This window comes from Aythya marila (assembly GCF_965140915.1).
Source record: "Aythya marila genome assembly, chromosome: 10".
Classification (NCBI taxonomy): Eukaryota; Metazoa; Chordata; class Aves; order Anseriformes; family Anatidae; genus Aythya; species Aythya marila.
Window position 1 is genome coordinate 11,914,343 of NC_139051.1, and position 26,957 is coordinate 11,941,299.

The 26,957-nt window shown below is 51.0% G+C and overlaps 1 protein-coding gene across 18 annotated transcripts in view; it reads left to right on the forward strand.

Moving 5' to 3' along the window:
- LOC309881842 (uncharacterized protein) overlaps positions 1-26,735 on the forward strand; it is a 97,084-nt gene extending 70,349 nt beyond the window's left edge. For 15 of the 18 annotated variants that reach the window (XM_082768294.1, XM_082768284.1, XM_082768293.1 and 12 more), the window contains 5 exons: positions 13,690-13,827; positions 17,167-17,219; positions 18,092-18,222; positions 22,708-22,865; positions 26,371-26,735. In XM_082768294.1, the coding sequence (XP_082624420.1) occupies positions 13,690-13,827; positions 17,167-17,219; positions 18,092-18,133 (233 nt within the window). In that variant the 3' untranslated portion in view covers positions 18,134-18,222; positions 22,708-22,865; positions 26,371-26,735. Of the gene's footprint in view, positions 1-13,689; positions 13,828-17,166; positions 17,220-18,091; positions 18,223-22,704; positions 22,866-26,370 lie in introns of all 18 variants that reach the window. The other 3 variants (XM_082768290.1, XM_082768286.1, XM_082768285.1) reach the window with 3 other exon arrangements.
- Positions 26,736-26,957: the final 222 nt, after the last annotated feature.

A 26,957-nucleotide genomic window follows, 5' to 3' on the forward strand; every position in this document is an offset into this window, starting at 1 on the left:
GAACAGACCTTCAGTGGTACAGGGATCTTCAGACTCTCAGGGAAGGAAGCTGGAAGGTGGCACTAGTAAATTCTAACTCCAAAAATGTTACACGTCCTTCAGCGTGAAGGTAGTAAATCACTGAAACATTCCTCATGTGGCCATTTTTAAACCCAGAGTGGACCTTTTACCTATAATCCTGATTAGATTACCATTAAGGTCTCTTCTGAATTTATAGCCAAGCCTAATGCTTCATGAAGAGCTTAACTTCCCTGTTAGTACCAAAATAAATGCCAAGGATGAAGATCTTTGACAACCTCAGCCTCTTTTCTGTGTGCTTTTTGGGTATTGACCCCAGGTGCATGCACGTACACAGGGATGCCCCATGAGCTCAGTGCAGACAGGTTCAGCCTGAGGAGTTGGGCTTTGCCGATCAAACGTTTGGCTATCCTGCATCTGTTTCTGTTCCCTGCATTTTCCATTCCTGTGGGAAATAACAGATCTGCACAGGGAGTCGTTGCAGGAAGGAGGTCTCCAAGGAGGTGCCAGTAACAAGAACTCGGCTGTCTGTAACCCTGTCATAAACACCTACTGGTGGCAGCATGTGTTGCAGATCACTGCCCTCGTTTCCATCATCCAGCACTTGGGGAAAGAGTTGAGAGCTGCCCATGTGAAAGACCATGTGTGCGGCGTACAAGCTGGCTGCTTTGCTTGAAATCTTCACCAAGGGGCTCATTGATTTTGTCTGGTGGACTTTTTTATGACCGTCTATGGGACTTGAGGGCGATTTGAGCTTGCCACCAAAATGTGCAGCAGCTCCTAGCCAGTGTCACCACGGTCTGTTTGCAGATGCTTGGCAGACATTTCGAGAACAATTGCTGTTCCTGTTGTCTGCTACCCAGAAGGAAAAATGGGACATGAGAGGCAGGTGGGAGAGGCCTGTTGGAGGGTCCCAGGCCAGTTATCTGCTGCAGGGAGTGGGGCTGTGCACAGAAGGGAGGAGGCGACTCTGTCTTGGGCTGACTCCTTGCAAAGCATCTCCTCCCCGAGCTGCTTTTGATGATGAGTGCCCATCTCAGACTGGCTGGCGCACTGGATTATCTGTCTTGGATTTAGCGCGTCCTACCCATCTGAAACATGGGGAATGGTTTTTCTCCTGTCATCCCAGGGCGGGGGACTCTCGCTGCCTGTCTGTCTGCTGCCTGCAGCAGGCGTCAGACGTTAGCAGCCATTCGACAGGGGCCACTGCTGTGAGCCAAAAGAGTTTGCGAGGAAGAGAGAAAGGGTTGAGGAGAGATGGGGAGAAAGGGAAATGAGAGAGACGTGCACACTTAAGTAACTAGACCCAAACTAGCCTGGCAGCCCCATCCCTAGAAACCAAGGCTTTGAAATGAGAAATGTTTTTCGTATCTTAAATCTCAAGTACAAACAATAAAAACCAGCCTAGACTGTGTTCTTTGAAGAGAAAGTACGAGTGACCTGAACAGTGGTTATCAGCAGCGTCATTAAGATAAACCCTTAACATGATTTAAAGCATCCGAAACTGAAGGCAGCACTTTCAGATACTAACAAAATGGTCTGACATTGGGGATGAAAATCAATAGTAATCTGATGTCACTAAAAATACTCAAAAGTGTCCCATGGCTGATGGAGGTGAGATTAGTGTAAATATTTGTATTCTAATCAGTGGCACGCGAGGGCTGGAGGCGGCCTTTCTGTCTATTTAATTAATGGAGTGGCTTTTTAAAAGGATCCTAATCATATGTGATTGTATCTGCTTATCAACATTTTTGCTAATTAGATGATATGGAGGCAGTCACTCTGCTAATTCCCTCATCCAAACAGCATATCCTGCACAGATAAAGTACAGTCTCTTTTTAATAAGAAACAATCATGAGACAGACTAACCTTAATGGTGCTTATTATCCGAGGATCTTTGGGATTTTCTCTTCTACCCACCCCCTCCTTCCTTTTCCTCCGGTCGCTGCTTCAGTATGCCAGATGGATGCGGATGTGGTGGTCCCTGTCCCCCCATGCTCCAGGCACCACCAAGTCCCCCTCGTCCCTCCCAGCCAGGCGTCGGGCTGGCGTCAGGCTGCGAGGGCAGGGGTGGTGAGCAGGTGGGGATGGGGAACAGAACAATGGGCACCAAGGGATGAAAAGCCCTGAGATTTTGGTACCTGGACCGCTGGTGACCCCACGTTTGTGGCCCCCATCACTGATCTTGCTCCTGACACCCTAAAATGTCCTGGTCCAGAAAAGAGTGAGCATCTCTGAGATGTGGGCATTTTATTCTATTGTTGTTGTTGCTGTTGTTGTTATAGTTTCTCCTATTTTAAAAGGGACTGGGGACGAAGGGAAGTCTCCCTGAGTATTTTCTTACCAGCCCTATTGATCCCATGACAAGGCTGGGTTTCTTTTATCTAAAACATGAGCCAGAGACATTTGTTCCAAGTCCTTTGGCTATCCAAACAAACACAGGTCACACTTTGCCCCGCCAGTCAGGCTGTCATCGGCTGCCTGCCCCCAGGGCAGCTCCGCTCACCCCCTGCCTGCTCCCAAAGTCTGGCCAGGATGGGCACGTGAGCCTGACCTGGTGGGGGGACGGACGGACCTGCTCGTCTTCAGGAAGAAGATCGGGACTGAAATTCTGTCACCCCAAGAGCATCTGGGTGCACCGGAGGAAAGAAGGGGGTAGGTGCCTGGTGTTTAATTTGGGGAGGTTGTTTGCTGGGTTTGCAGCTGTGGGTGTTGGGCAGAAAAAGATTAAATGGTGTGGATTCCTGCCTCTGCAGGCTGGAGGGAGGGCCAGCGTGTCCTCAGTGCGGAGGCTGGCGGCAGGACGGGACTTGGGATGGGTCTGGGGAGCACTGCCTGGGAGAGATTCTTGGGGGCTGGAAGACAGCTGAAGGAGGACTGAGAGAACTGGGTCTGGATCCAGCTTTTCTGAGCCTTGAGGCTAAAACAAGGTTTGGGCAAGAGGACACAGATTCTGGGTGGTGGTTAAGGGCAGGAACCTCCCCAAAACTGCCATTTTTTGAGATAAGAATCCAAAGGGAAGGCCTGATCCTACTTATTGGAGTCAAGGGGCCTGGCATGTTTTTGATGTTACATCATGCCCAGGGCAAGACCTTACTCCAGTCTTGAAAAGCACGAGCAGTGATGTAACTTGTCTCCACGGACTCCGATCCCAGCAGAATTCAGAGCACTTCAGTTTCATTGCCTGGGTCATCTCCATGTGTCATCTACAATATTCTCACCCAGGCGTGGCTCCGCTGAGGTTGCACTCAGCGGTAGGGTTGGCTGGTCCCTCTGCTATTCCTGCTCTTTGGCACGGTCCCGAACCTCCCTTCCTCTCCATTCCACACTCAGGAATTCGTGCAACATTGACCGCCTTCCCGGAGCCGGTTCCCCTTGCCAGTTCCAGGGCTGAGGTCTACAGCTCAAAAAGAGGTGGGTCCTCTGGGCCAAGGATTGCATCGCGAGCCGTTGAGTCCTGGGGCTTAACGAGGCACAGATAAGCAGCATGCTTATCAGGAGCCTGCCGCCGGGGTACCTGCTCCAGCCCCATCGTGAGCGAACATGTTTTTACCACCCAGCTGCAGGGAGTGGGGAGCGCGCGCGCGGCCGGGCAGCACGGCTCAGCCGGTGCGTGGTAACTCGTGAAGCCGCAGTGACTTTATCACTTCGCAACATCCATACATAGCCACAGCCTTGAGTCTTCTCAGGGGAAGAAAGGATGATGAGTTACTGTCCTGGGATTTTCGCTCTGTCTCCAGTCAGTGGGAAGTGGTATGCGGAGCATTCATTTAATAAACCAGAGGGGAAAAGCTGTAGATCAGCTTCTCATTATTTCAGTGCTGGCTCACGCCATCGCTTGGGCTTGTGCCTGACAGTTCAGTGTGTTATTTGAGGCCACTCGAGCATTCTGCAGAAATGATGCCACCCTCTTCTGAAAGCGTGGGGTTCGTCCAAGCAGGGAGGGCCTGCCTCCCTTAGTAGTTTTATCGGTGCCAATTCCATCTCAGTTTTAGGTCTCGGTGTGCAAGGAGGTGCCCACTTTGGAGATCGGTTCCTGCTGAGAGACACTGCTCCAGCAGGAAACCTTCTGGAGATGGTTCTTCTGGTCTAGTCCTCTGGAGTAAAGCAACTCTAGGTGGGTAAAAATGCACCCGTGGGGCTGGTTTGCAGGAGGTGGGGGGGTCCCAAGTGGTGCAAGATTTAAATGGTGATGTGCATGTAGAGCTGGTGCCCATCATTAAGGAAAGCAGCCCCCTCCTCTACAAGATAGCGAAGATCGTAGGGGATCATTGCAAGTGTTTGCCCCTTGATATTTGTTGATGTCTTATAACTGTGTCCAGGAAGGGGGCCTAGGCAATCAAGGTGGCAGGTAGGGGACCAGTTGGTTACCAGTGGCTTTACTGGGAGCGGGGAACAGGAGGAGAGCCTACGATGAAGCTGTCAGGCGACAAGTTCTGGTTCTGGCTCTGCCTATGGGCTCCTCTTAGACAGGCTGTGGGGAACAGTGAAATTTCCACACTGCCTCAGCAAAGGTTTAGTCCAAGTTTATTGCCGAGATTAAAAGACTGGAGAATATAAATTGTAAATGTGATGACTTAAGAGCTCATAAATTCAGTATACAGCCCCATTCCAGAGAGCTTGAGAGCAGTGCAGACACGCTGCCTTGGGCTCACAAGTTCCTTGCTCCTGGTGCCCAAACCCATGTTCTCTGAAGAGCCCTTCTGTCCTGGCCTGGCTCCCAGGCACGTGTGCTTGTGAACACTCCTTCACACTGCCTATCCTCTCTGTGCACACTGGGGTTTTGCTGCCTACCTGCTGCTTCAGGCACCAGTGACCGTGCTGGAGCAGCATTTGCCCCGTCTGCAGTCAGGGAGCAAGCAGAGGTCTTGAAGGGGATGTCAAATCCCCCTGGAGGAGGGGTGGTCACCTCTCTCTAGAGACCTATTTGCATTTACCTGGGGCCCAAGTGTCCTTGCTTGCTGCTTGGAAGGTAACTCCATGGTCTCACCCATGTTCTCCTGAGTGGGCAGTGTGAAATGGTCTCGTGCATGGAGTCTGTTGAAGCAGCATTGCCTGTTTGAGCTGCCAGAGTGGGAAAGATGAAGGTTTCTACTAATCCACAGGTCCTTCCACCAGCTTTCTGCATAGAGCTGGGTGGCCCCTGTGAGCAGAGGGCTGAAGAGAGCTCTGGGGAGGAGCAGTGAACATGCTGGGCTGTTTCTGGGGTGAGCTGTGATGAGGTTCCTACAGCTGGGTCATGGTTGTCACCGAGTTTGTCCAGTACAGATTTCCTTGAATAACTTGTTTAGGTGTAAACACCTTTGGCATGATGTCTTCTCCCTGCTTTTCCAAGAACGACGGAGAGTTAGAAACTGTCGTGCTTCTAGGATTGTTCCAGAGCGTGCTTTTGGGCTGCAAGCCCTACCCGGAGCTGAGGTGGGGATGCAGCACCCTGTGCTGACCTGCTGTCCTGCTGGAGCAGAGCTTGTGAGCAAGAACAGATAAGCAAATCCTGGGGGCACACCTGAAGATGCCATGGGATGCCCTTATCCCCAGTCAAGCAGATCAAGCAGCCGGCACTCAGTAAGTGTGAGGGGACGAGCTCAGCACGTGGTTGCCGTAGACCTCGTGGTCCCCATCCTTGCACAACCAGACCCTGACTGTGGTGGCACGTGTGAGTTGGTGCCTTGCACTCGGTTTTGGAGTACTGCTGGTGTGTGTTCATCTTGCAGACCCTCTCTTATCTTATAAGCAACTGGGAAGGGGGAGGTTATGTTTTTTAACTTACTCTTAATCACTGTAAAAACTACACTCCTACCCTGGCTGAAGTCCACCTGGCAGTGTTTGGGTCTGAGACCTCCTCCTGCTTCCCTCCACCCAGACCCTTGAAAGCTTTGCAAATTTACCCAAAACATTTGCCACTCCTCAGCACCGTGGTCCTGGTTCGTGTGACCCACAACGACTGCCCTTTCACGGACCTGGGTTCCGAATGAGAGGAGGAGAGAGAACACGTAACAGGCAAGAGCAGATGAAACGGAGATGAAGGAACAAGGGGGAGGAGGAATGCAGAGGTATGTGGCTGTGTGTGGTGCTGTGTTTATGCACAAACAGGCACGCTTATCGGCACCCAGATGTAAGCCTCTGCGCGTGGTGGTGTCTCCCGAGACAACAGGCGCCCCTCGGATGCTGCAGCGTTATCAGGTTGCAGCAGGCGTTCCTGTCCCATTGGGATTGCAGCCCCCGAGCCCACATGAGGCTCTCAGAGCCTCTCCCCCTGCCTCCTCGTCACGGAGGACAAGGGGGGACGCAGGTGTCACCCACCTGGGGGGCGTGGGAGCTGGCATTGTCCCTGCTCTATGGTGGAGACAACAGCAGGGTGATGGAGGCCTGGCCTCTCTGAGCACCCGCCTGGTTAAACGTGGGGCAGATGATGCAGAATGGGCCAAAATGGTCATTTCACCCCATGAATTGGGCTGGACCTGGGCTGCAGCACATGGGGGACACAGCACTGGTAGCCAGGGGCCTCCTCTCTTTCATTTTCTCCTGTGTTTTTAAGGAAGGCTCCAAGAGAAAAAAAAAAAAAAAAAAAAGACATTTTAAATACCTTCTTCCTACCTCCACTTCCCAGCACCGAAATGCAATGACCACTAATCTTAACGTGGCTCATAACTGCAAATAGCTCTGGAACTAATTAATTTGACGGTGCCGCGGCTGCCTGCCTCTTTCACCAAAATCAATTAAGGGAGCGCACGTTTCCCCTTCTCCTCCCTCCCCGCTCGGTTTTGCAGAGGGGAGATGGGGCAGCGGGGACCGGCGCCGCTTTCCCAGGGCTCCCGAGGGGTGGGAGCACAGGGAAGGGGGATTAGTGAGGTGGAGGGAGAGACGCCGCTTCTGCAAACAGGAGCGGGGATGCTCCCCAGGGGCAGGCGGCGGTGGGAAAGCTTGATTGCCACATGCAGCCACGCAGCACCGCGCTCCTCCCTCCCTCCGTCCCCGCTCCCCAAAGACCCCCCGTGAATTGTTGTTGCCTGCCGGTGCAGGGGGGGAGATCGGCCTTTGGGGTATTTTTTTTATTTTTTTATTTGCGTGGGTCATGAGCCCCCTCCAGAAGGGGCTGCGAGGGAGAGGCGGGTGGGAATTTTGGTGCCGTTGCCTTGCCAAGCGAGGGGAGAGGTGTTGCTTAAAGAGGAGCCGGTGAGGAATTTCAGGAGGTGAATTTTGTGTTTTGTGGGAGACAGTGGTTGGAATCGGAGCAGGTCCAATGCGGTTTTGGAGGCTCCTGGCCTTGGAGGCACAAAACCAGGCTGGGGAATGGAGCCAGTGGGGCTGTGGCTGCCCTGGGATGGGGGCACGGTGTGAGGCTCTGTAACAGCACCACACCATTTCCCCAAAAAACAGCAAGGGCAGGATCCCCAGACAAACACCTTCTGTCCATGCTCATTCTTCTGTCTCCATTTCTGGGTCTGGGGGAGGTGGGTCAAGTGGTGGAAGGGCTCTGCAAGCATGCAGCACCCCAGAAAGACCCCTTCTGGAATGGGAGGCAACCATCCCCAGGACACAGTGCTGAGACACCTGGGCAAACCGGGTAGAACCTCCCGAGCATTATTTCTGTAAAAGCCTCCATTTGGCCCATATCACCTCCTCAGATCTCTATTGAAATGCCCTTCTATTAATAAATAACTCTATTCTCCATTACCCCACGTCCACTGCTCACGTTGAAGCAACTGGGAATTTGGGTTTGGTTTTTATAGGCATCAGAAATAGATTTTTATCTTTGTCCAGGGCTCTCCCTCCACCTCCCCAACCTTTGTTCTATTACACTGAGCACAGCAGCGGCTGGAAGCATCTCTCCCTGGCGTTGGGCAAGGGAGGACGGGTGTCCAAAGAGCCCAGGTCCTTTCCTGTGCGCTGGTGATCTGCAAGTACGTCTCCATAACATGGTGTAAAGCACTCGAGAACACAGGGAAGAAATTTTGAATGAGGTATATTTAAGAAATTCTGTATCTGAAGTGATTGGTTCTCAAGGCGTTTTTGGCTTGTTTTTTTTTTTTTTTTTTTTTTTTTTTCTGTGAGAGGAAAGTGGTTTGGCTTGGGAAATACCTATAAGGAAACTTCCTTGAATGCAGCCATGATACCGAGCCACCGCATGAGTGTGGGGAAGGTTTTCTTTTTTTAAACTGCGGGTTGCAAACATTCCCTGGAAAATATTTGAGTTTTGAAGTGCATGGGTTGGTCGTGATTGGGAAGGAAAGTCACAGGGCAGTGTTTCTATCCCTGGGTTGGACGGGAGCGCAGTTTCTGGCAGGGAAATCGGTGCATGTAAATTAGGGTTGTGGTTTCCATGAATACTATCATATATGGATTTGAGGCTGATTTTCCAAGAGCAGTCATGCCAGGAAAACTTGCGCTCTCACATCACCCCAGGCAGCAAACACAAGTGACACAAACATGGTGAGGACGAGTTCCTTTACAACTGCAACTGCTAAAGAAGAAGAAAAAAAAAAAAGTATTCATAAAATCTGCTTTTCCTGCTGTTCCTCCTCCCCTCCCAAATATGCCAGAGCGAGCTTCGAGGTTTGGCACCCATCGGCGTGCGGCAGCACGGCACCGAGGGGATCGGCGCTGCGGCTGGCGCGCACCTGGGCGCAGGTAAGGCTGCGGCAGGGTGGGGGCTGGATTCCTTCCTGGCCCCTCTCGGCAAACAGCTCCTGCCCCGCAGCCCTGCGTGCCTTCGCCCTTATCTCCCCGTGCGAGGCACTGTGATAAGTGTTGTTGGCCGGGAGTTATGCATCCCCTTCGAAGGCGCGCGCATGCAAAATATGCTCCTCTGCTCGAAATGGGAGACCTCTTGCTACAGGGCTTAGAGATATTTCTTAAAGAAAAAAAAAAAAAGAAAAAAGAAAAGAAAAAAAGAAAAGAAATCTATAAGAAAGTAGAAGTGTGTTAACAAATAGCGATGATAATAGTGCTGGTTCTGCATGGACCTTGTCTACGTTACCACAAGCAACTAACCACAGTTGGTTTCTTAAGAGGTAAATATAATTTTCTCCCTGTGGGGATGGCTAAACCAAGGCACACAGCAGTGACCCTCTGCAGTCAGCAGAGGAGAAAATATCTGGAAAAGTGACACATGGGAGCTTCAGCTGTGACATGGGGCCTCTGGAACACAGCCTCCACCATGGGCACGACTCGGCCCCCTTGGTCCCTTGCCGTCCTTGTCCCAGCATCAGCCTCCATCCCCATGGGATGCAGTATTGGTCCAACCCGAACAGCACACGGCAGCAATCAGCTGGGATCAGTCTTTCAGAGCTCAGAAGATGCCACGACCTCCTTCCGGGTGTTCACCAAACCCCTTCTGGTTCACCGCTGCTGTCATTTTAAACCCATTTCTTTCCAAGGAATGACTCAGCTCCAGAAAGGAAGGCAGTTATTTTATTTTCTGGGCTCGCAAGGAAAATCTGATGATATATAAAGGGATAAGAGCTCCGTTGTATCTCCCTGACCTCCAGTGCTGGAAGAAGCAATTCCCCCAGCTGTAGCACATCTCCTGTTTTATTAGGCTTGCACATGGGCTAGCTCGCTGCATCGGCCATCCCATTTTCCACCCGTGCTCTTAGTGGCCCAGACTAAACCTCTGCAAAGCGCCCAGCCAGCTGGACGTGGAAACCTCCGGACCCAGGCAGTGCTTACCCATCTCTGTGCCCTGTCCCCCCCCTTGTCCCCTCAAGGGGCCATGGGACAGGGGTTTTTGGGGGAAGCAAACCCCAGCTTCTGTCCCGCATTTCAACTTCCGCGGCCAACATCAAACACATCGCTGCAGCCTGAGCCCCCACGGGCCTGATGGAGGAGCAAAAAGAGAGGGCTGGAGGCAGCAGATCCTAATCTTTATTAAATAAGAACAAAGCTTATGCCGGCTAATGAGAAAAACAAACCGATGAAAGATCCGGCGAGCTCCTCAGAAGGACACAAAGAAATTCTCTCTGAACAAGAGCATGCTAAAAATATTCCCGAATATTTATTTTGCTGTCGGTGGCTTCACAGGCTCCAAATTTGATGCTGCTGCTTCAGGGATTGGCATGGCCATGGCAGCGATTTTGGAGCAGGGTACTCCACAACATGCAGCATCCAGAGCTGTGGCGGGGACAGCCAGGACGTGATGGCAGTCGGTCCCTGCGTGCCACCGTTCCTGCGAAGACGACAGGGTGTTACCATCATTTTGTGTTCATCATCCTCTTTGGGGCCCTTGTAAGGAGCAGAGATGCTAAGGGCAATTTCTCCACTCTTGTTCCCTTTCTAGATATGGGTCCCTGAGCATGGGGTGCTGAGGTGCACGCTGATGCTGAGCACCCTCTGCATCCCAGCAGCAGGGACAGCTGGCACAAACTGGGAGCACTGGTGGCCTTGTTCAGCTGGGGCCCACGATGTGCCCTAGAGCATCCCATGACTGCAGGGCCTTGGCAGCTCTGTCTTACCCCACAGCCTGGGCAGAGGCTGCAATCAAACCCCAAACCGCATGGAGTTGGCTGGATAGCACGTGTACCATAATGCTGGGGGGTAGCTGTGGGAGCTGCTCAGAAATCACTTACACACCTCACAACCAGCCTCCAACCCCATCTGGGCTGAGCCCCACACCTCGGCCCTGCCCGCCCCTGAATTTGGCTGAAAACATCGCTTCTGAAAGCAAAAGCGAGGCAGTGATGAGGCCTGCACTTCTGCCTCTGCCATCACAGGCTGTGAAACCTCAGCCTCTGCTCTTTTAATGTCCTGTGGCTGAACTTGCTGCCAGCGGGTCAAGGGGAACGTAATTCACTTCGGCTTTGATGCATTTGATACAGTTTGGTGTGAGAAGTGAGGGGGGCGAGGAGGGAAGGATGGGATGAGCAGGGCGATGCCGGAGCCCTCTGTGAGCCTGGGGGGCTCAGCCACAACCAGGGGGGCTCTGGCTGGAGGGGGAGCTCCGCACGCTGGGATCTGTGTGGGCGTTTGTCTGCAGGCCCTGTCTTATCTCCTCCTGTGATGAGCAGATCGGGGAGGGGAGAGCAGCGTGTGTGCTCTGCATTGCCTGGAGAGGCCTCCTAATGCTGAGGCAGGGCCAGGGCAGGGGCACAGCTCCCTTCTCCTGGCAGCTCTCATCCCATTTGCATTTCCCCAACGCCCTCCTTGTCTCTAAGTTGCATCCTGAGCCCTCCCTGCAGGCCTTTCCCACAGGAAAGGGGCGGCTGGATGAGCCCACCTTGTACCATGGGGGCTTTTTTGGCACCAGAAAGCTGAGGGTACCGATGGCCCAGCTGACACCAGAGCATGGGGATGGGCTTGTTGTGCAAACCCCATAACGCTGTAACCCCTCTACCTACCCCTTCCTGTAAAAGTGACCAGAGACAGCTGGGGCCCACGTGCCTTTCCGTGTGGGTTTTCTATAGGTACTGGGGTTGTGTGGTGGGCACTGAGGTAAAGCAGGAGCCAGCAGCTTTTGCAAACAGCCCCTCCTGATGGCAAGGCTTTTGGGATGCATCCTGCACCTCTCTGCGAGTGCTGGGCCAGAGACTGATGCTTCCCAGCACAGGTTGTTTCCCCCCTTATGTTTTTTGTTTGTTTGTTAGGTTTTGTGATTCATTTATAAGGGAGGGGAAACAGAGGAAAAGGGCAACATCCCCTTGTGAGAACCGAGGTGCTCCAGGTTTTGTCTTGTTGACTGGCTGGTGTTTACCAGGAGGAAGCAAAGCGATGTGGCTGCTGCGGTTTCGGTTCTCACTCCACCTCGCTGCTGAGAAACCGGACCCGTGGTTTGCTTGCGGTAAAGGGGCGAGGAAAGGTGGTCCTTGGAGCCGACCTGCCCCAGGGGGGCTCTCCCTGCCCTGCAGGGGGGCTGGCAGCACTGCAGGGGGCTTGGGAAGCAAGGAGGGAAAACCAGGACAGCCCTGCAAGCCCTGTTCCAGTGCATTAATATTCAGCGCAGAGCAAGGGGTGTAAATTCACTGCTATCTCCTCAGAGTTTGCCGTTTATGCCGTTCATTTCACATAGATGTCACTACTGCCTTATGAGCACTCCTCCGAGCCAGCCGCTTAAATGGACCCAGTGCATTATAGTAATGGAGTAACTGTATAAAAACAATGAAATCCAATCTCTTTAAACTGATTTGATGTCTGCCTGAACCACAACATTTCCTGCTAATGGCTTCCTTCATTTTGTAACCGTGATCTCCACCTGATCAGATTACAGCTGTTTTTAATTACAAAGCTAATAGAGTTTGTAGGCAGTGTCGGGCAGACGGCGCATGCCCGGGGCGGAGGGGAGCCGGCGGGGGCTCGGGGTGGCCGTGCTGACACGCTCAGCCCCTCAAGCCGACTGCCACAACACGGGGAGTGGGGGGCAGCCTGGAGGGACAGCGAGAGGTTTCAGCATGGAGCCAGCTCTGTGTGACAGCAGGCAGCCAGGGCTGAGCTCCCGCTTGATGCTCAGTGTGCCCGGGAGATTTGTGGTGCTCCGAGGTTGTGGGCAAAGGTTGTAGGAAGGGAGGAGAAGGGCAAAGCCAGTTTTTTGTGATGATGTGGCATGAAAAGAGCAAGGAAAGAGGAAAAAAAAAAAAAACGTAAAGAAAAGAACAAAAAGCAAAATAGGGATGTTGGTGCTCTGCAACTGATGGGGCAGGAAAGAGCATTGCGAATGACTGACAGAGGAAAAAGCCCTCGAGATTGATGTCTTTCTTATGGGATGGTGCAGTCAGCTGCAGGGTTGGCTTCGTCTGCCTCAGCCCAGGCAGCGAAGCCCCGGAGAGCATCTGCATGGCTCAGCTCAGTCCCTGTGGCCTTGTTTTGTCCAGCAGTTCGTTTGGGTATTGATTGCTCCATCTCCTTGGATTAGGGGCATGGATCACAGTAGCTGTGGGGAGAGCTGTTCCCAAGTGATGCTGGCCAGGGACTTCTGATGCCAAGGAGGAAAAAAAAAAAAAACAGTGATGTGTTAGAGATGATGGTGGGAAGCTTGTGCCCCTGCATGCTGCTCACTTTGCCCGGCCACTGAAGATGCTCGTCCCCTGCTGTCACAACACCAGAGCCTTGCCAGGTGAGGCACCTCCTTGTAAATGATTCGGAGTCCGCATCAAGAGCACATCAATTATGTACCCTGAGACCTAATTATTTAGCTTGACAGGAGTCTCTCGCCTTAATTTCATTGTCTTTTCAGTCTCCCCTTTCACAACAGAGCTGGGGATGATCTGCTAGGCATGGTGCATCATCATGTGTTTCTACTCCTTCCCAGTATCACTCAAGCTCAGCTTTTTCCCCTTTTCCTTGATGAATGAGGAAAACAAGCCCCAGATGTGATGCTGGGGCCTGGTGAGGATGGGGGCTGTGTGCCTGCCGCCATGTTCTGCCCTCGGTTGTGCTGGGCACTGCACTCTACTTCTGGCCTGGCATTGCGTGAACCTGGGGAGCTTTGGGGGATGTATTGTAGTGAGCTGGGGTGGGCATTTGTGGCATATGGTCTTTTTCTCCACCTGGTCATCCACCAGCAGCCTGGCTTGGGATGATGCTGAAAGCCCTCACCAGCCTTGCCAGCACTTCTCCCCTTTCCCCCCTTCTCTTCCTTCCACCTCTTCCTTCATCTGAACTTTTCAACCCTGTGCCTGGTGAAGATTTTTACAGTAACTTAAGCCTTTGAAAACTCTTAATGCTGTGCCGTTTTCACAGAGACACAGACGGGCACTGCCAAAATGCTGAGCACCCAGAGCCAGCCGCACACGGACGTGACCACGCCATGGGCAGATCACGGGCAAGGCTCGCGCTCGGCAGGATTTCCTCTCCGTGCTGTCTCCTCACTGTGTCTTGGTATGTCTTTGAATTTATTTATTTTTCAAGCCTTAAAACTACCTTTTCCTAAAATAAATAAATGGAACTAATACCAGGAGCCTAGGATTTTAAAGCAACCCTACAATAACAAAGCGGGGCGTGCAGATCAGTTGTCACCAGCAACCGTGCAATAACAAAATAACACACGCAGCCCCACGCAACGGTAAGGCAACCACCGTGTGCTTGGGAGAGAGGAAATATATTTTTCTAGTGCCGAGCTTAACAAGACATTGTCAGGCTTAACAGAACAAGGCGTTGTTGTGCAGTAAATTTGGGGGTCAGGAGGCGGCTGTAGGAACTAAAACACCTTGAGCAACGTAACTTTGGTGTCACGCACGAGGCAGGGTCGTCGGCCACGCAGCAAACGCTGCTTCATCAGCGCAGTTTTAATAGCTTGGCAGAGGAAAAGAAAGCGAGGTTTTGTGATGAAACAGGAAGCTTCCTTGAGTCCTGGAGCCTTTGAAGAATTGTCAAAGGAATGAGAAGGCTGGATGTTTGAAATGGCTCCGGGTTGTGGGGCTGGAGGGGGCAGGGGGACACGGGAGAGAGGCAGTGAGCCCAGACCTTCCCAAGTCCCACACTCTGATCTTTGTTCCCCTTTTTTTTAATTATTTGAGGCTTTTTCGTTGCCTTTTTTTTTCTTCTTCTTCTTTGGACACACACACACACGCTCTCTGAGGTTAGCAGGAGTTTTCTCAACACAAGCCCCAGTCCTTGTCGGCAGGACCCGCCTGCGGAGCGGCGGCAGGAGCAGCCCTGCCATCCAGGCTCTGCTCGCGCCTGATGCAAAACCACGTGTTTGAGGAAGTGTTTCTGGAGTTTTGAAAAGGTCTGGTTAGTTTTTTTTTTGTTTTTTTTTTGTTTTTTTTTTTAAGACTTTTTTTTTTTTTTTTTAATTTATTTCTGCCCCTTCTATTTTTTGTGCATGGCACTGCTGAGTGGCTGCAGGAGCAGCTGGGTGATGCCTCCTGGTCCTCGGTCAGCTGGGAGTCACCAAAGGCAATCCCCATATGATTTCTGACCCATTTTCTCAGCATTTAAAATACAAACATGCCAAAAAAGCATGGTTCAGTGGTTTAGCTGTATAACTGGAGGGAATCACGTTGCCACAAAACTACCAAAGAGAGGCTGATGAGGGCTGAGCTCAGAGGCACGTTGTGTGGCTCTCAAGGGGACCAGCCAGGAGACCAGGACCAGCCTCAAGCCAGCTGAAGGCAGGAGCTGGGGAGGATGCCCAAATTTATGACAGCATCGCAGGGATGCCTGTGGACAGCAGGGGATGAGGCTCATTTCCTTGCAAAATCCAGAGCGGGGAGGACCAGCTCCACAGGAAGGGGGCTCTGCCCTTCCCTAGGCGAAAGCTGCTGGTGATGGGCTGCCTTCCCCCTCGCAGGGTGCCCTTCCCAGTGCCCAGAAATGGCAAGGCGTGAGCGCAGGGCGGCCGAGAGGGAGCACCCAGCTGCCTGGCACAGAGGGCGAGCCTGGCTAAGGGAGCCCGCAGGAAGAGCCAAGAGACTGTCATGACACTGAGCTCTCCTCCGTGCTAATTGTACGCTTGGGACCAAATTTAGCCTGGTGCAACTCTGCTGAAGTCACCAGGGATTAATTTGGCCTCTGGTGGCTCCATTGTTTTAGCTAAATGAGTCAGAAGAAGCAGCCTATTCTTATCTGTGCACAGTGGGGCGGTGACAGTAATGGCTCGGCGAGGCAGACCCCAAAAGCAGCGCGGCTCGGACCTGGGATAGGGGCTACCATGAGCCGAATGGGGCTGTAAGAGGAAATGTTTTGACGTTTGGGTTATAGATGGAGGCAGGCTTGGTGTGGGCGCGCTGGCGGCGCTCACCGCCGCTGCAGGCTGAGGGGAAGGAGGCTGTCAGGTTCCCTGAATATTCGGCGGTGCCGGTTGGAGTTCCTCAATTCTTCGGCTGCCAGAGAGGGAAGCTGTGGCTCTGGAAGGGGCATGTGGTGTCGAAGGGGACTTCACACTGCTTCCCAGCCCAGCAAGAAAGGGAGCCTTGGGCTGGAAACAGCCAAAAAGCACCGGCTGCATCCCTCGGCTGCCCGTGCATCCGCTGGGTACAGGGCTCACACAGAGCTGGAGATATCCTGGGCAAAAGTCTCAGCTGCTGGCCCAAGGTTTGGTGTGTTTCTGAGCTCCCTCAATTTCTGAAAAATTCAAGATGAGTTGGGAAGTTGTGATTTTTTTTTTTTTTTTCTGCACCGTGTAGGGTGCAAGCTGTTTGCAAGCAGAGAGGGATTTCCTGGATGTGCTGCAGGGGCCGCAGGCCTTGGGCAGCTGACATCCAGCCTTGCAGGAGACTTTGGAGAGGGAAGGTGGCACAGAGCAGGGCATGGCAGTGGGGCTGCAGACCCCTGCCCGTGCCCCACCTCCCCATTCTGTGCTGTGCCCCCTCAGCGCATAACCACAAAGCCTTCAGTCTCTTTGGCCGTCAACCCAACCATGGCTGAATATGCTTAAAATGAGCCCAAAATGACACCAGGTGGAAAGAGGGGTGCTGCAGTGGGTGCATCCCCAGGGCTGTGCAGGGAGCGGGGCCATGGCGCTATGCAGGAGGCTCTGACCCTGCCCAGGTAACTACATAATGAGCCTCTTGGAATTGCTCCCATCCCTGCCAAAGGGGTGGGCTCGGGGGATGCTTTTGTTTGCAGTAATGAACCTGTAATTATGCTGCATTTCTTGGTTTTAGCCGCATTTTTTGCGTGTGTGCTGTTCTCTTTGTATTGACAGATTTATGGCCGGGATACCCCGCTGCACCCCGGCCGCGCGGCACTCGGCGGAGACCGGCTGACTGTCGTCTTGGCCAAGCACAGGGTGGGGGCATGGGGCCCTTGCACTGCCTCAGCCCCCGAAGGGTTAAATAAATACGTTAGAATTAATAAAAACGGCAGAGGCGCCACCTCTCCGAAAGCCACTGCTTTCAACAAGGTTAGGGGAAAAAAAATCTTTTGAGCTCCAGGTGAATTAAGGAAAGAAGGGGGGGAAAAAGTAGGGAACGATTAAAGTGCATAAATAAATAAATAACATACACCAGATTTCAGCTCCGAGGCGCTCAATAAAATTACACTTTGAAATGCAAGGATTAAGCAGGGTAGGTGACAAGGTAACTTTGTTAACAGGCTAATCTCTCGCCTTAACAGAGACAGGGGATTTACATGTGACTGCACAAAACTGCTTTATGGTCTCTTTTTCCAGCTGGAGATGGTAGGAAGGGGGCAGGATGAGATGGGACAGGGCTGGATGCCATTTGTAAGATGGGCTTAAACTGCCTTTTTTTTTCTTCTTCTTCTTCTTTAAAGCGAGTCTGCAAGGAAATGTGTCGCCAATAATCAGCTGTCTCCAAACAGTTCAGGTAGGCAGTGCTGAAGATGTCACGGGATGATGAATAACTGGCTAAAAGCATTGGTGGTGCCATTTTGTCCTGGATGGTTTTATCTGCCTTCTTTAAAAAGAAAAAGAAAAAAAAAAAAAAGGCAGCGTGGGCTACTCAGTACATTATATCAGGACTTCTTTTGCCAAGAGCCTCCCTTCTAAATTTCAGCATTTCTTCACCCAGGGATGTATGAAATCAAAATCCAGGTGACTTGTTTGTTGTTTTTTGTTTTTTGTTTTGTTTTTTGTTTTGTTTTTGTTTGTTTTTGTTTGTTTTGTTTGTTTTGTTTGTTTTTGTTTGTTTTGTTTGTTTTGTTTGTTTTTGTTTTGTTTTTGTTTGTTTTTGTTTGTTTTTGTTTTGTTTTGTTTTTCAAATGGCCCCTCTGTTCTATGCGTGAAAAGGGGGGAAAAAAAAGTGCTTTGTTTCTTTAAATTTATGCCCATTACTAAAATGTGACAGTGGTGGGAGGATGATCCTGACATAAGACCTGGGTCTACCAGCATGTGTTTGTTCACCCAAACCCCACAGTGCCCACCCCAGTGTGCCATGGTCCTGCTTCCCTTCCACGCCAGGCACTGAGCCCCTTGCTTTGCCTTTTTGCTCTCTGAGCATCAGCATGGCTCTCCAGCACCGACTGTTAAACCACCCATGGTGAAGCAGGGGGAGATGGGGGGAGCCGTCAGAAGTTCAGACCTTCTCCAGGCTTCTTTGTCTCTGGATAAAAATGACAATGAGAAAGCCATCTCCTCCATAATCTTCATTTGAAATCCAACAGAAAGCAGCAGGACGAGCATGTTCTCTGGTTTTAAATAGCTCTGGTGAAAGTATTTATCATGCTGTTTTCATTGCAGCATTGCTGGGGCGTTTGTGCTGGCTGCGGGTGGAAGGACTGATCTTGGAAGGAAACTCCATGTGAAATCCCCAGCCTGCTCTGCAGACGCACGTGCTGGGCTATTTCTGGACCAGCTTTCAGCTGCCACAGGTGGGTGAAGGTGGTCTTGGCCAGGAGGGCACGGGGGCTGAGGTTTCGGTGTGGGGGACTGAGCTCCCCCCAGGCAGAGTGATGCCTCTCTGGATGTCTGGTTGCCTGTGCAGCAGGGGAAAGGTGTTTTCACCCACCAGGGCTGTGCACCTCAACCAAGTGTGACTTTTTAAACATTTTCCAAACCATTAGCCCAAAGAGTCTTCTAACAGTGCAAAAAAAAAAAAAAAAAAGATGTGGTCGAGCATTTCCCCTCCGCCTCCCAACCTCAGGGTTATGGCCGTTCCCATGCTTCGAGCCACCTTTGCAGCAAGGCGTGTGTAAAGGCTCGGCAGCGTGTGTCCCCAAAATGTCCCACAGGGCCGCTTGTGGGTGACACAAAAACGTGTCCCCTCCCTGCTGCCACGGGGCCGTGTGGCTGCCATGTGCCAGGGCTCCTCCGAGGTGCCCTCTGTAAATACGGGCAGGCTGCTGGCTCTGAGCACCCTGAGCACTTTCCCAGCCACAAATGAAACAGAAAGCATGAACCGCCCGCTCTAAACATCACGCACAGTCCCAGCTCTGAAGTTTCTCCATCGTTTGGGCATTAAGACCTATTCAAACCCAGCAGCAGACACTTATTCTGTGCAGGAATCTGACCAATTGTTTCTCTTCCCTCTCTTGTCCTTATACCTTAAATCATTTTGACCTTTAATTGGCCCTAATTTGCCCACAGACGGCCCTGGGACCCTTCAACACATTTGCTTGTAATTGGGTCCCTTTGTTATTTTTCCAGAGAGCCGCTGCTGGTTGTTTCTTTTTGAAAACACTGTGGCGTGTCATTGAGAGCGGGGCCGCTTTTAAATGAGCCCTGCTGGGGGCCAGGAGAGCCCTGTGAAAAGCCCAGCAGAGAGAGACAGGGCTATCTAAACGCAATTATCATATCACTGTGAAAACGTGAGACCAGCCCCAGCTTAAGCAAACACCGCCCGCCCCTCGGCTGCCATCCCACCAGGCCGGGATGTGGCTCGGCAGTGCCTTGGCTTTGGTGGTGCTTTGGCTTTGGCCATTCTGCTTAAATCCACCTCGTTTCGGGGCGTTGGTTTGCAAACATGTCACTCTGGTGCAGATCTAGGGAGGAATGGGAAAGTCTGGGAGAAAAGCTGTAAAAAAAATCAGCTCTGCTGGCGAGCAAACGAACCAGCGCATCCCGACTCAGGCCCTGCGCGCTATTAATCCGGCTGTGGCCACAGCTTGCCCCTAGCCCCGCTCATAATGTCATCAAGATCTTAACTGTCCAAAGTGAAGTTATAACAGCGAGGGATAATACCGCAGCCAGATAGCATCTGCACTGCCTCCTGCGCTAATGGACAGTTGTTCTGTAACCGAGCCTCCCAGCTCCGCCAGCCCTGCAGCACGGAGACCTCACTTTAATATTCGCTCCATGCAGACCTTAAAATCGAGTTAAGTTGCAGTGCTGTCAAACCTCTGACCACGGGCTGCTGTGCCGTCAGTCCTCATGTCACCAGCTGAGATCGAAGCTGGTGCCCAAGCAGCCAGGAGCTGCTGTGTGAAATCATTTTTAGTACCAGATCCCAAATAAGTTTGCCTTCCGTGGCTTAAAACATCCATGCGGACAGCACCCACGGACTGGGTTAGCAAATTACATCTTGCATTGTACAGAAAATTGAGTGAACATGGGCTAGCAAAAGCTAAGGCTATGTTTCTGCCCTGCAGAGGGGAGATTTGTACCAGCTCAGCCTGTGTGCAGCTCCAGCAAGGAAAAGATGCTGGTCTCCGTGAGTGTGTTCAGACACACGATCCTTCCCCTCCAGCTCTGAGTGCCCAGGATTCTTGCATATGTAAATGTTTGTAGAGTCAGGGCTTTGTTTGTATTGCCTGTTTACTAATCTAAGTTTATATTTAAGCTTCTGATTTTTGGTTCTTTTTTTTTTTTTAATGGTTCATTTCTTTTAATCCATCCATAGTTTTAAGGAAATGTTTTTCATTTTGTTTTTAGGCAGATATCTGAAATGTTCCTTGTGAGTTCAGTGGTCAGGCTTAGGGTCTCCAGTTTTGAGCAGTGTTGGAGAATGAGAACTGTGCTGTACACACACTTATCAACCCATCCATGTTCCTGACACTCCTTTGTCCCAAGTGCTGCCGGGACATGCTGCCTCTATCTCAGCATCCCCCGTGCCAGACCGTTTTATAGGTCTGTGCTCGGTGCTGACTCTGCAAGCTGAGCCTCTGCCCTGCCTTCAAACAGGGCAAGTGCAACAGGGCACACCTGCATCTTCCAGCAATTTCTCCAAGTCCCAAAGCCTTCCTGGAGGCTTGGACAGAACCAAACCATCATATTGGGTTAGTAGTCTCTAGGACGGGGATGTCTGTGCCTTGGAAGCCCTCTGACAGCACTGCCTTGGTGTGATCCGGGTTACCCTCACTGGTAGGTCACGGCAGCATGGGATTTTGTTTCTCCATGCTCTGACTGCTGTGTGTGGAGGAGCAGAAGCCATTGAGTCTCAAGACTGTCAGTCTAAAAAACTCTTTCAACAATGCCCTTTTTTATATTAAAAAAAAAAAAATAAATCATATTGTTTCCAGAATACTCAGTGATGAATTTGGGGAAGCTGGTGAGAGGCCAAGGAGCTCCAGCAAAGTGGAAGTTGGGTGACATTCCCGGGAGTGACCAGGGACGCTTTCAAAGCCATCCCCCCATCCCTCCCAGCTGCCAGAGCAGAGCCAGAGCCTTGGCGGGCAGGGGAGCTGCTGCCTCCTTTCCTTGCAGCCAGATAAAGAGGACAGACTCTCCTTTTTCAGCCCATTCTGCTCACACAATGGGAGAAGGGGATCAGCGCCAAAATTACAAGTGTGAGCCCTTAATGCATCAGGTTGAACAATGGGCCTCGGAGGCGTCTGCCCTGTCGGAGGAGCAGTACAGCTAGTTCTGACTACCCAGGCCATGGAAAAAAACCTCATTGTCCCGGCGAAACGCTCCCCAGAATGAAAACACCCTCCCCCTCTTTCTTCAGCTTCCTAATGGGAAGCAAAATAACAAACCGGGCCCACAATTAAACAAACATGCCACTAACCGAGCAGAGCTCAAGTGTAACAGATGTTGTTGCAGTTGGACCAGGCTGGGGGCCGGCAGCAAGCCGTGCTGGCTGCGGTTCCCAGGACGTGGTGGCTGCAAGGGTTTCGATGCCATGCCACAGCCTTCTCCATCCATTGATCTTTCCTTCTTTTCCTCCAGTGCACCTTTTCCTTGCTCTCCTCCTCCTCCTTTTGGTGCATCTCTTCTGCTCATCCTGCCCAGCCGCCCCAGTTTCAGCTTCATGTCTTGTTCTTTGCAGATGACAATTTGCTTTTCTTTTTTTTAACACTCAACAACACAAATGGGATTTTGGAATATCTCAAGAGAGAGGGCAAAGGCACGTCAATGGACTTGTTAGGCCATCTGAGTAGGGGAGAAAGTAATTATTTTTCTACAATTATTTTTTCTTGTACTGCAGGCCAGCTCTGTCCCCTCACTGGCACACTGTCCCCACGAGGATGCTTGCTGCCACCTCCCAGGTCCCTGCATCCTTCCAAGCCCAGCAGTTGACTCAGGTTGTGCTGCAGGACTGGAGCTGGGCACGTGTGGGATCCCCCCTGGAGCATTGCTGCTAGGCTCAGGAGGGAGCAGGAATGCACCTGTACCTGCAGACCTGGCCTTTCGCCCCTCGGTTTTCCAGTTAAAAACCTATTCCACCTAATTTGCCAGTCCTGGTTTTGCTGGGCTAACAAGTTTTCCTCCCCAAAATCATGGGCATCTCTGTAATACAAGAGATTTAGTGTTGCAGAGGTGAGAGATGGCTGAAGAAGGGCAAGTAAAAGGGAAGCTGTGTCCTTCTTTCTGTATTTATCTGAATCTCCGTGGCTTCACAGCTCCATGATGGGCTCTCTGAGGATTAAGGTCCCAAAGTCCCAACCTGGCATCAATTGATGCTTCCTTTGCTTTGCTGGGAACTCTTCTCTCCAACTCCATAGCAAAGGGGCCAAAATAATTTGGCACCTCCTGGAGCCAGAGTCTGGTTGGCCTTGCTTGCTGCCCTGCAGAGCTGTGACAGCAGGGCCATACGCCGCTGGAGGAACCAGAGGGACTTGGTTCAGAGAAGAGAGCCCTACAGGGTTGGGTACAGTCTGTGGGTCAAGTCTTTGGGTCAATCGCTGGACCAAAAGCATTAGGTCCAGAGATCCTGACCACACCAGCCTCCTTCTCGCATCTGGGAGCTGTGGTTACCACCACCTGGCTTGTTTGGAAGAGGCACACCGGGCGATGTGGGTCACCTACATACATGCACGTTTATGGCTTATCTTTTGTTCTGCTTGCTCCTGCCAGCACAAGGACCTGTGCAGCAAGGTTTTGCCTTGCCTTGGACTGTTGTAGCACAGCGACTTCTGCAACTATTATTAGAAGCTTGGAGACATAAGAAAAGTTACTTCTCTTTCTCCTTCAAGCAGGGGAGCTGGAAGAAGTGGGGAGAGCCCAGAAATCCTGCCTGAGCTGTCTCAGAAGGACTGGACTAGCCTGAAGGCCACCAAAGCCACAGCCCAGCAGCACTGTTTGGGACATAGACATCCCACACCCAGCATCCAGCAGTGCTGGGGGGTAGATCCAGGTAAGCAGCTCAGTGGAAAGCCTTGCTCGGCTCAGGTTTACCCGTTTTGCTAGGTGAAAAAATCAAGGTCAATGTCCTGGTGCTTCAGCCCATGGAGGCACGGAAGGAAAATCACAGCAAAGCCAGCCAGCCACATATCGGTTTACTTTTCACTTAAGATTTGCTTCTTTTATACTGCTTAGTGAGGCAAAGCACCTCAGATGAAAAATTTTATCAGGGTATTGGTTTGGACTTCCTTTTTCACAGTCGATATAAGCAATGTATGCACGTATGTGAGTGCACATTTGATAAATACAGGAGCAGTTTTACAGGGTTGGCTCCATTAGAACAGTTGATGACATGAGCTAAAATGACCAGGAATTAACATCCAGAAGTGGATGTAAAATTACCAGACTTCAAGAAACTCCGGAGAAATCCTGTCCTATAAAACACTGGTGCATTGTTCAAAAAAGGCATCTCTCTTCTCACCACCCTTCATTCTTCACCCCACCCCCTTCTCTCTCTCATTTGAAACTCAAATTTACCTCTGTTCAATTCCTGCTCTGTTGCCCACAGCATCTTTTATTTTCAGAGCAGCTCGGCAATGCAGATTTTGAGACTAAGACCTAGAAAGACACACCTTGTTATAATAATGTAATCGGGCTGTGGCTAACTGGACCCTGCTCAGAGCCTGCTCAGGATGCTCAGCAGCAAAAAGAAATAAAATTTAAAAAGGTATTTCTGGTTGGGTTAGCTTTATGCCAGCTCCACTCATTGAGGCAGTTCTTTGCACAGTCAGGTGAGAAATGGAGTGGAAATAGGGACCTTGGAGGAAAGTTTGTTAATGTCGGTATATATATATACATTATATATAATTTATATATTTGTCCTGGTTCTTGCTCAAGGTGTTGACCTGAACATGCTGTTTAACAACAGTTCTCCACTTAGTCCTATCCCAGCAAAGACCCATGGGGTTCTGTATTTTAAAGCCCATTTAATTCAGGTCTTCTCTAAGCAGGACTACTTTGATGGAGCTGGGGAAGCGATGACACAAATAGTTACGCTGGCAGATGAGTAGAGGTGGCAACCTCTGGATGAGAGCCATGATCAACAGATGTGGACAAGCCCCTTGCACCTCTTCACGGAGCTTGGCTACAGCCAAAACAGGAGGCACAGCCTAGGGCTTCAGTCGCCATCTCACTAGGTTGAAGGAAGGGGCACAGGGAATCAGTCACGAGCAAATTAAAACTATTCTCAATGTCTGCTCATAAAACCAATGGGAGATTTTTTTTTTTTTTTCTGAGATTTGAAAAGATTTGGCTAATCTTCCACCATTCTGTTATTTCTATTGTCAATCTAGTGCCTGGTTTAATTCCCATCCCAGACAAAAGCAGAAATACCAGGATACCACAAGTAGCTGCTGGTCTGCGTAGCTTTTCAGGCCAGGTAGAAGCAGAAGTAGAGGGGATTTCTCAAGAATTTTCCACTCCATTTCTAAAAGTGTATCTGTACAGTTGAGCGTCTCAGCCTCGGATGCTGTAAGGCATGAGCAATAGCAGTGTTTCAGGCTGTGATTTGGCTGCAACATCTCAGATGCCTCGGATGCCACGAGCTCTTGAGGGACAGAGCCTCTGTGCATTGCTCCGGGTCTGACAGTACTTACTGGAAAGAGAAGGTAAAGCAAAGGGGAAACACCCTGTGTAACTGAGAGCAAGGCAGGACGGAATGAGGCCAAATGATGCTGCAGGACAGCAATTCCCAGCCATTGTAGCAGCCCTCAGGAGAGCTGCTACAAACTCCAATAGTTTGTAACAGCCCTAAGGGATGAGGGCCAGAGCGAGGGAGATATCAGCCAGCTTTGTCCCCCTCACAGGGCTGAAGCTCAGCATGACTTGGAAAGCAGAGGATTTATATTTTCTCTCTGGGAAATGGGGATGTAAGGACGCCAGCTGATTAGGGCTCCTCTGATGGGAAGTGCAAAATGAAAGGATCGCATAACCCCGCTATCTGCTTGCCCTTAATCCAGTGATAGCTTCTGCTCCTTCTTCTGCCCCTCCTGGACAGAGCTCTCACTTTTACAGGGCACTGGTGATGTGGCAGCATGTTCATGCAGGGCTGGAGCAGCAGAAGGGGCTCTCACTGCTGCCAGAGCAGCCCCAGAGGAGCCTGTAGCCCCCAGGCCACTATTGAGGGGCTGCCCGTGGCCCACCTAGGCCCACAGGCACCAGCGACGTCTCTTTGATGCAAAGCCCCTTTGGCCCTGTGCTGCTGGGGGGAGGCAGCCTCCCTGCTCTTTGCATTTCAATCGCCTGCATCTAAATCCAATCGTCAGGGGGAATCTTATCGTGACTTATCGTAAAGAAGCCCTCTCTGCCCCGTAATTACAGGGGCCAAACGGAGCGGGTCCTTAAACGCTTTGTGAGTCAGCTGATGGGGACGTGGCCTCGGGTACCAAACCCCCCAGCAACGCAGGCCATCATCATTAGCTAACCTCCTTCAGGGGCCGTATGTGGCAAGCGCTGGAATTCGCCACTTTTCTTCGTCAGCTTTTGACAACTACTTGCTTGATATAATTACTTTCGGTGTTATTTAAGGCTCTGACTAATCGCACGGCAATGGCCAGGTTTATAATGCAACAGTGTGTAGCCTGGAGCAAATTCTGACATAATTACACTGTATAAATTCCCCCATTAGAAACGACACTGCATTGGCATTGTGTACAAAGCAGCCATGGTCCAGTCAACTGGCTCTGTGAAAATCTGTCTGACAATTGTTTACCCTGTTGGTATCTTATTGACACTTTGCACAATGATGAAACTGTTACATGACAGGGGATGGGAGCCAGAGGCTGGGCCCAGGCTCTCGTCTCCTCTCTCTCTCTTCAAGTGTGGTCGTTTCCTTGCCTGGTTTTCTCTGGATGAAGCCTTGTTCGTTTCTGATGGCTCTGAAACAGAAAGGAAAACCTACAGTTGTGGCACAAATCCCAACAACCCATAGAAATCCTGCTTGGGGTTGCACTGCCTGCCCCAAGGAGCGACTGCTCCCCAGACCCTTCCCCTGCAGGGTACTTAGGAGGATTTCAATCTCCCTCTGGTCTCGGACACATGAGAGCATTTGAAGTGTTGGGAATGGGATCTAGGGCCTTTCCAGACCTTTAATTTCAAGCTGGCTCTGGAAATCTCCAACACAGGCAGACATAGAGAAGCCAAAAATAGTTTTATGGCTTATAGCTGAAGAATTGGAAGAAGCTGCACACCTGTGTCCCTGTTGATGAAGGATTGTTTATCACACTATGTAGACTATAGCAGTTGATTTATGAAATCCCAAAGGACTGAGCTTCCTCATTTCCCAGTGGAATAGACTATACTTTAAAGGAGCTATTGTCATGTCCATTTGGAAACCACTGGGGGTTTTGTACAGAATAAGTAACGCTGGAAGCACTCGTCCATTTTTGCTAAGAGCCAAACCCATTAACCACCCCTCAAAACCTGGAGCAATAACCCATGTCTTTTTTGTTTGTTTTCAGTGTCACCAGGAAAGCCGTGACCTCAAGAAGCCACACAGGCTCCTTCCTGTGCAGTAAGTAATGCCCCTAAGAAAGAGAAGTTTTCCGAGGGTCCTCAGAGGCTGGAGCAAAGTCCTGAGCTGCTGCCGCATGTATGGGAACAGCAGTGAGGCCCCTGCGTGTGCTCCCAAACCCCAGTGTCCCCACACTGAGCGGGTCCCTATGGGAACACAGTGTTTTTCCTAGTCCCACCAGCAGCACAGTGGGACCCAAGCAGCTCCCCCTCCCAGGGCTGCACGTCCTTTTCGGGGCTAGGAGCAGCACAGAAGAAGTGAACGCTGCCATGGCACACCAAGCTGTGGCTGAAGGAGTATTCGGATACCCTGGGCTGCCAATTCAGAACTTTCCTAAAACCAGCAGTAAAATTCGCCTCCGATTCCTTTTTAGGAAAAGAAGGCTGTAGTATAAAGTCCCATTTTCTAGGCATTAAAAGTTTACAGTCTGCACCATTAAAAGCAGCATTCTGTGTCAAACTTCAATGTTTGGTCTTCAGGAACAGCTATGAGGTAAAGAGAAGGTTCCCTGTTTGTTCTACAAAACAGGAAAGT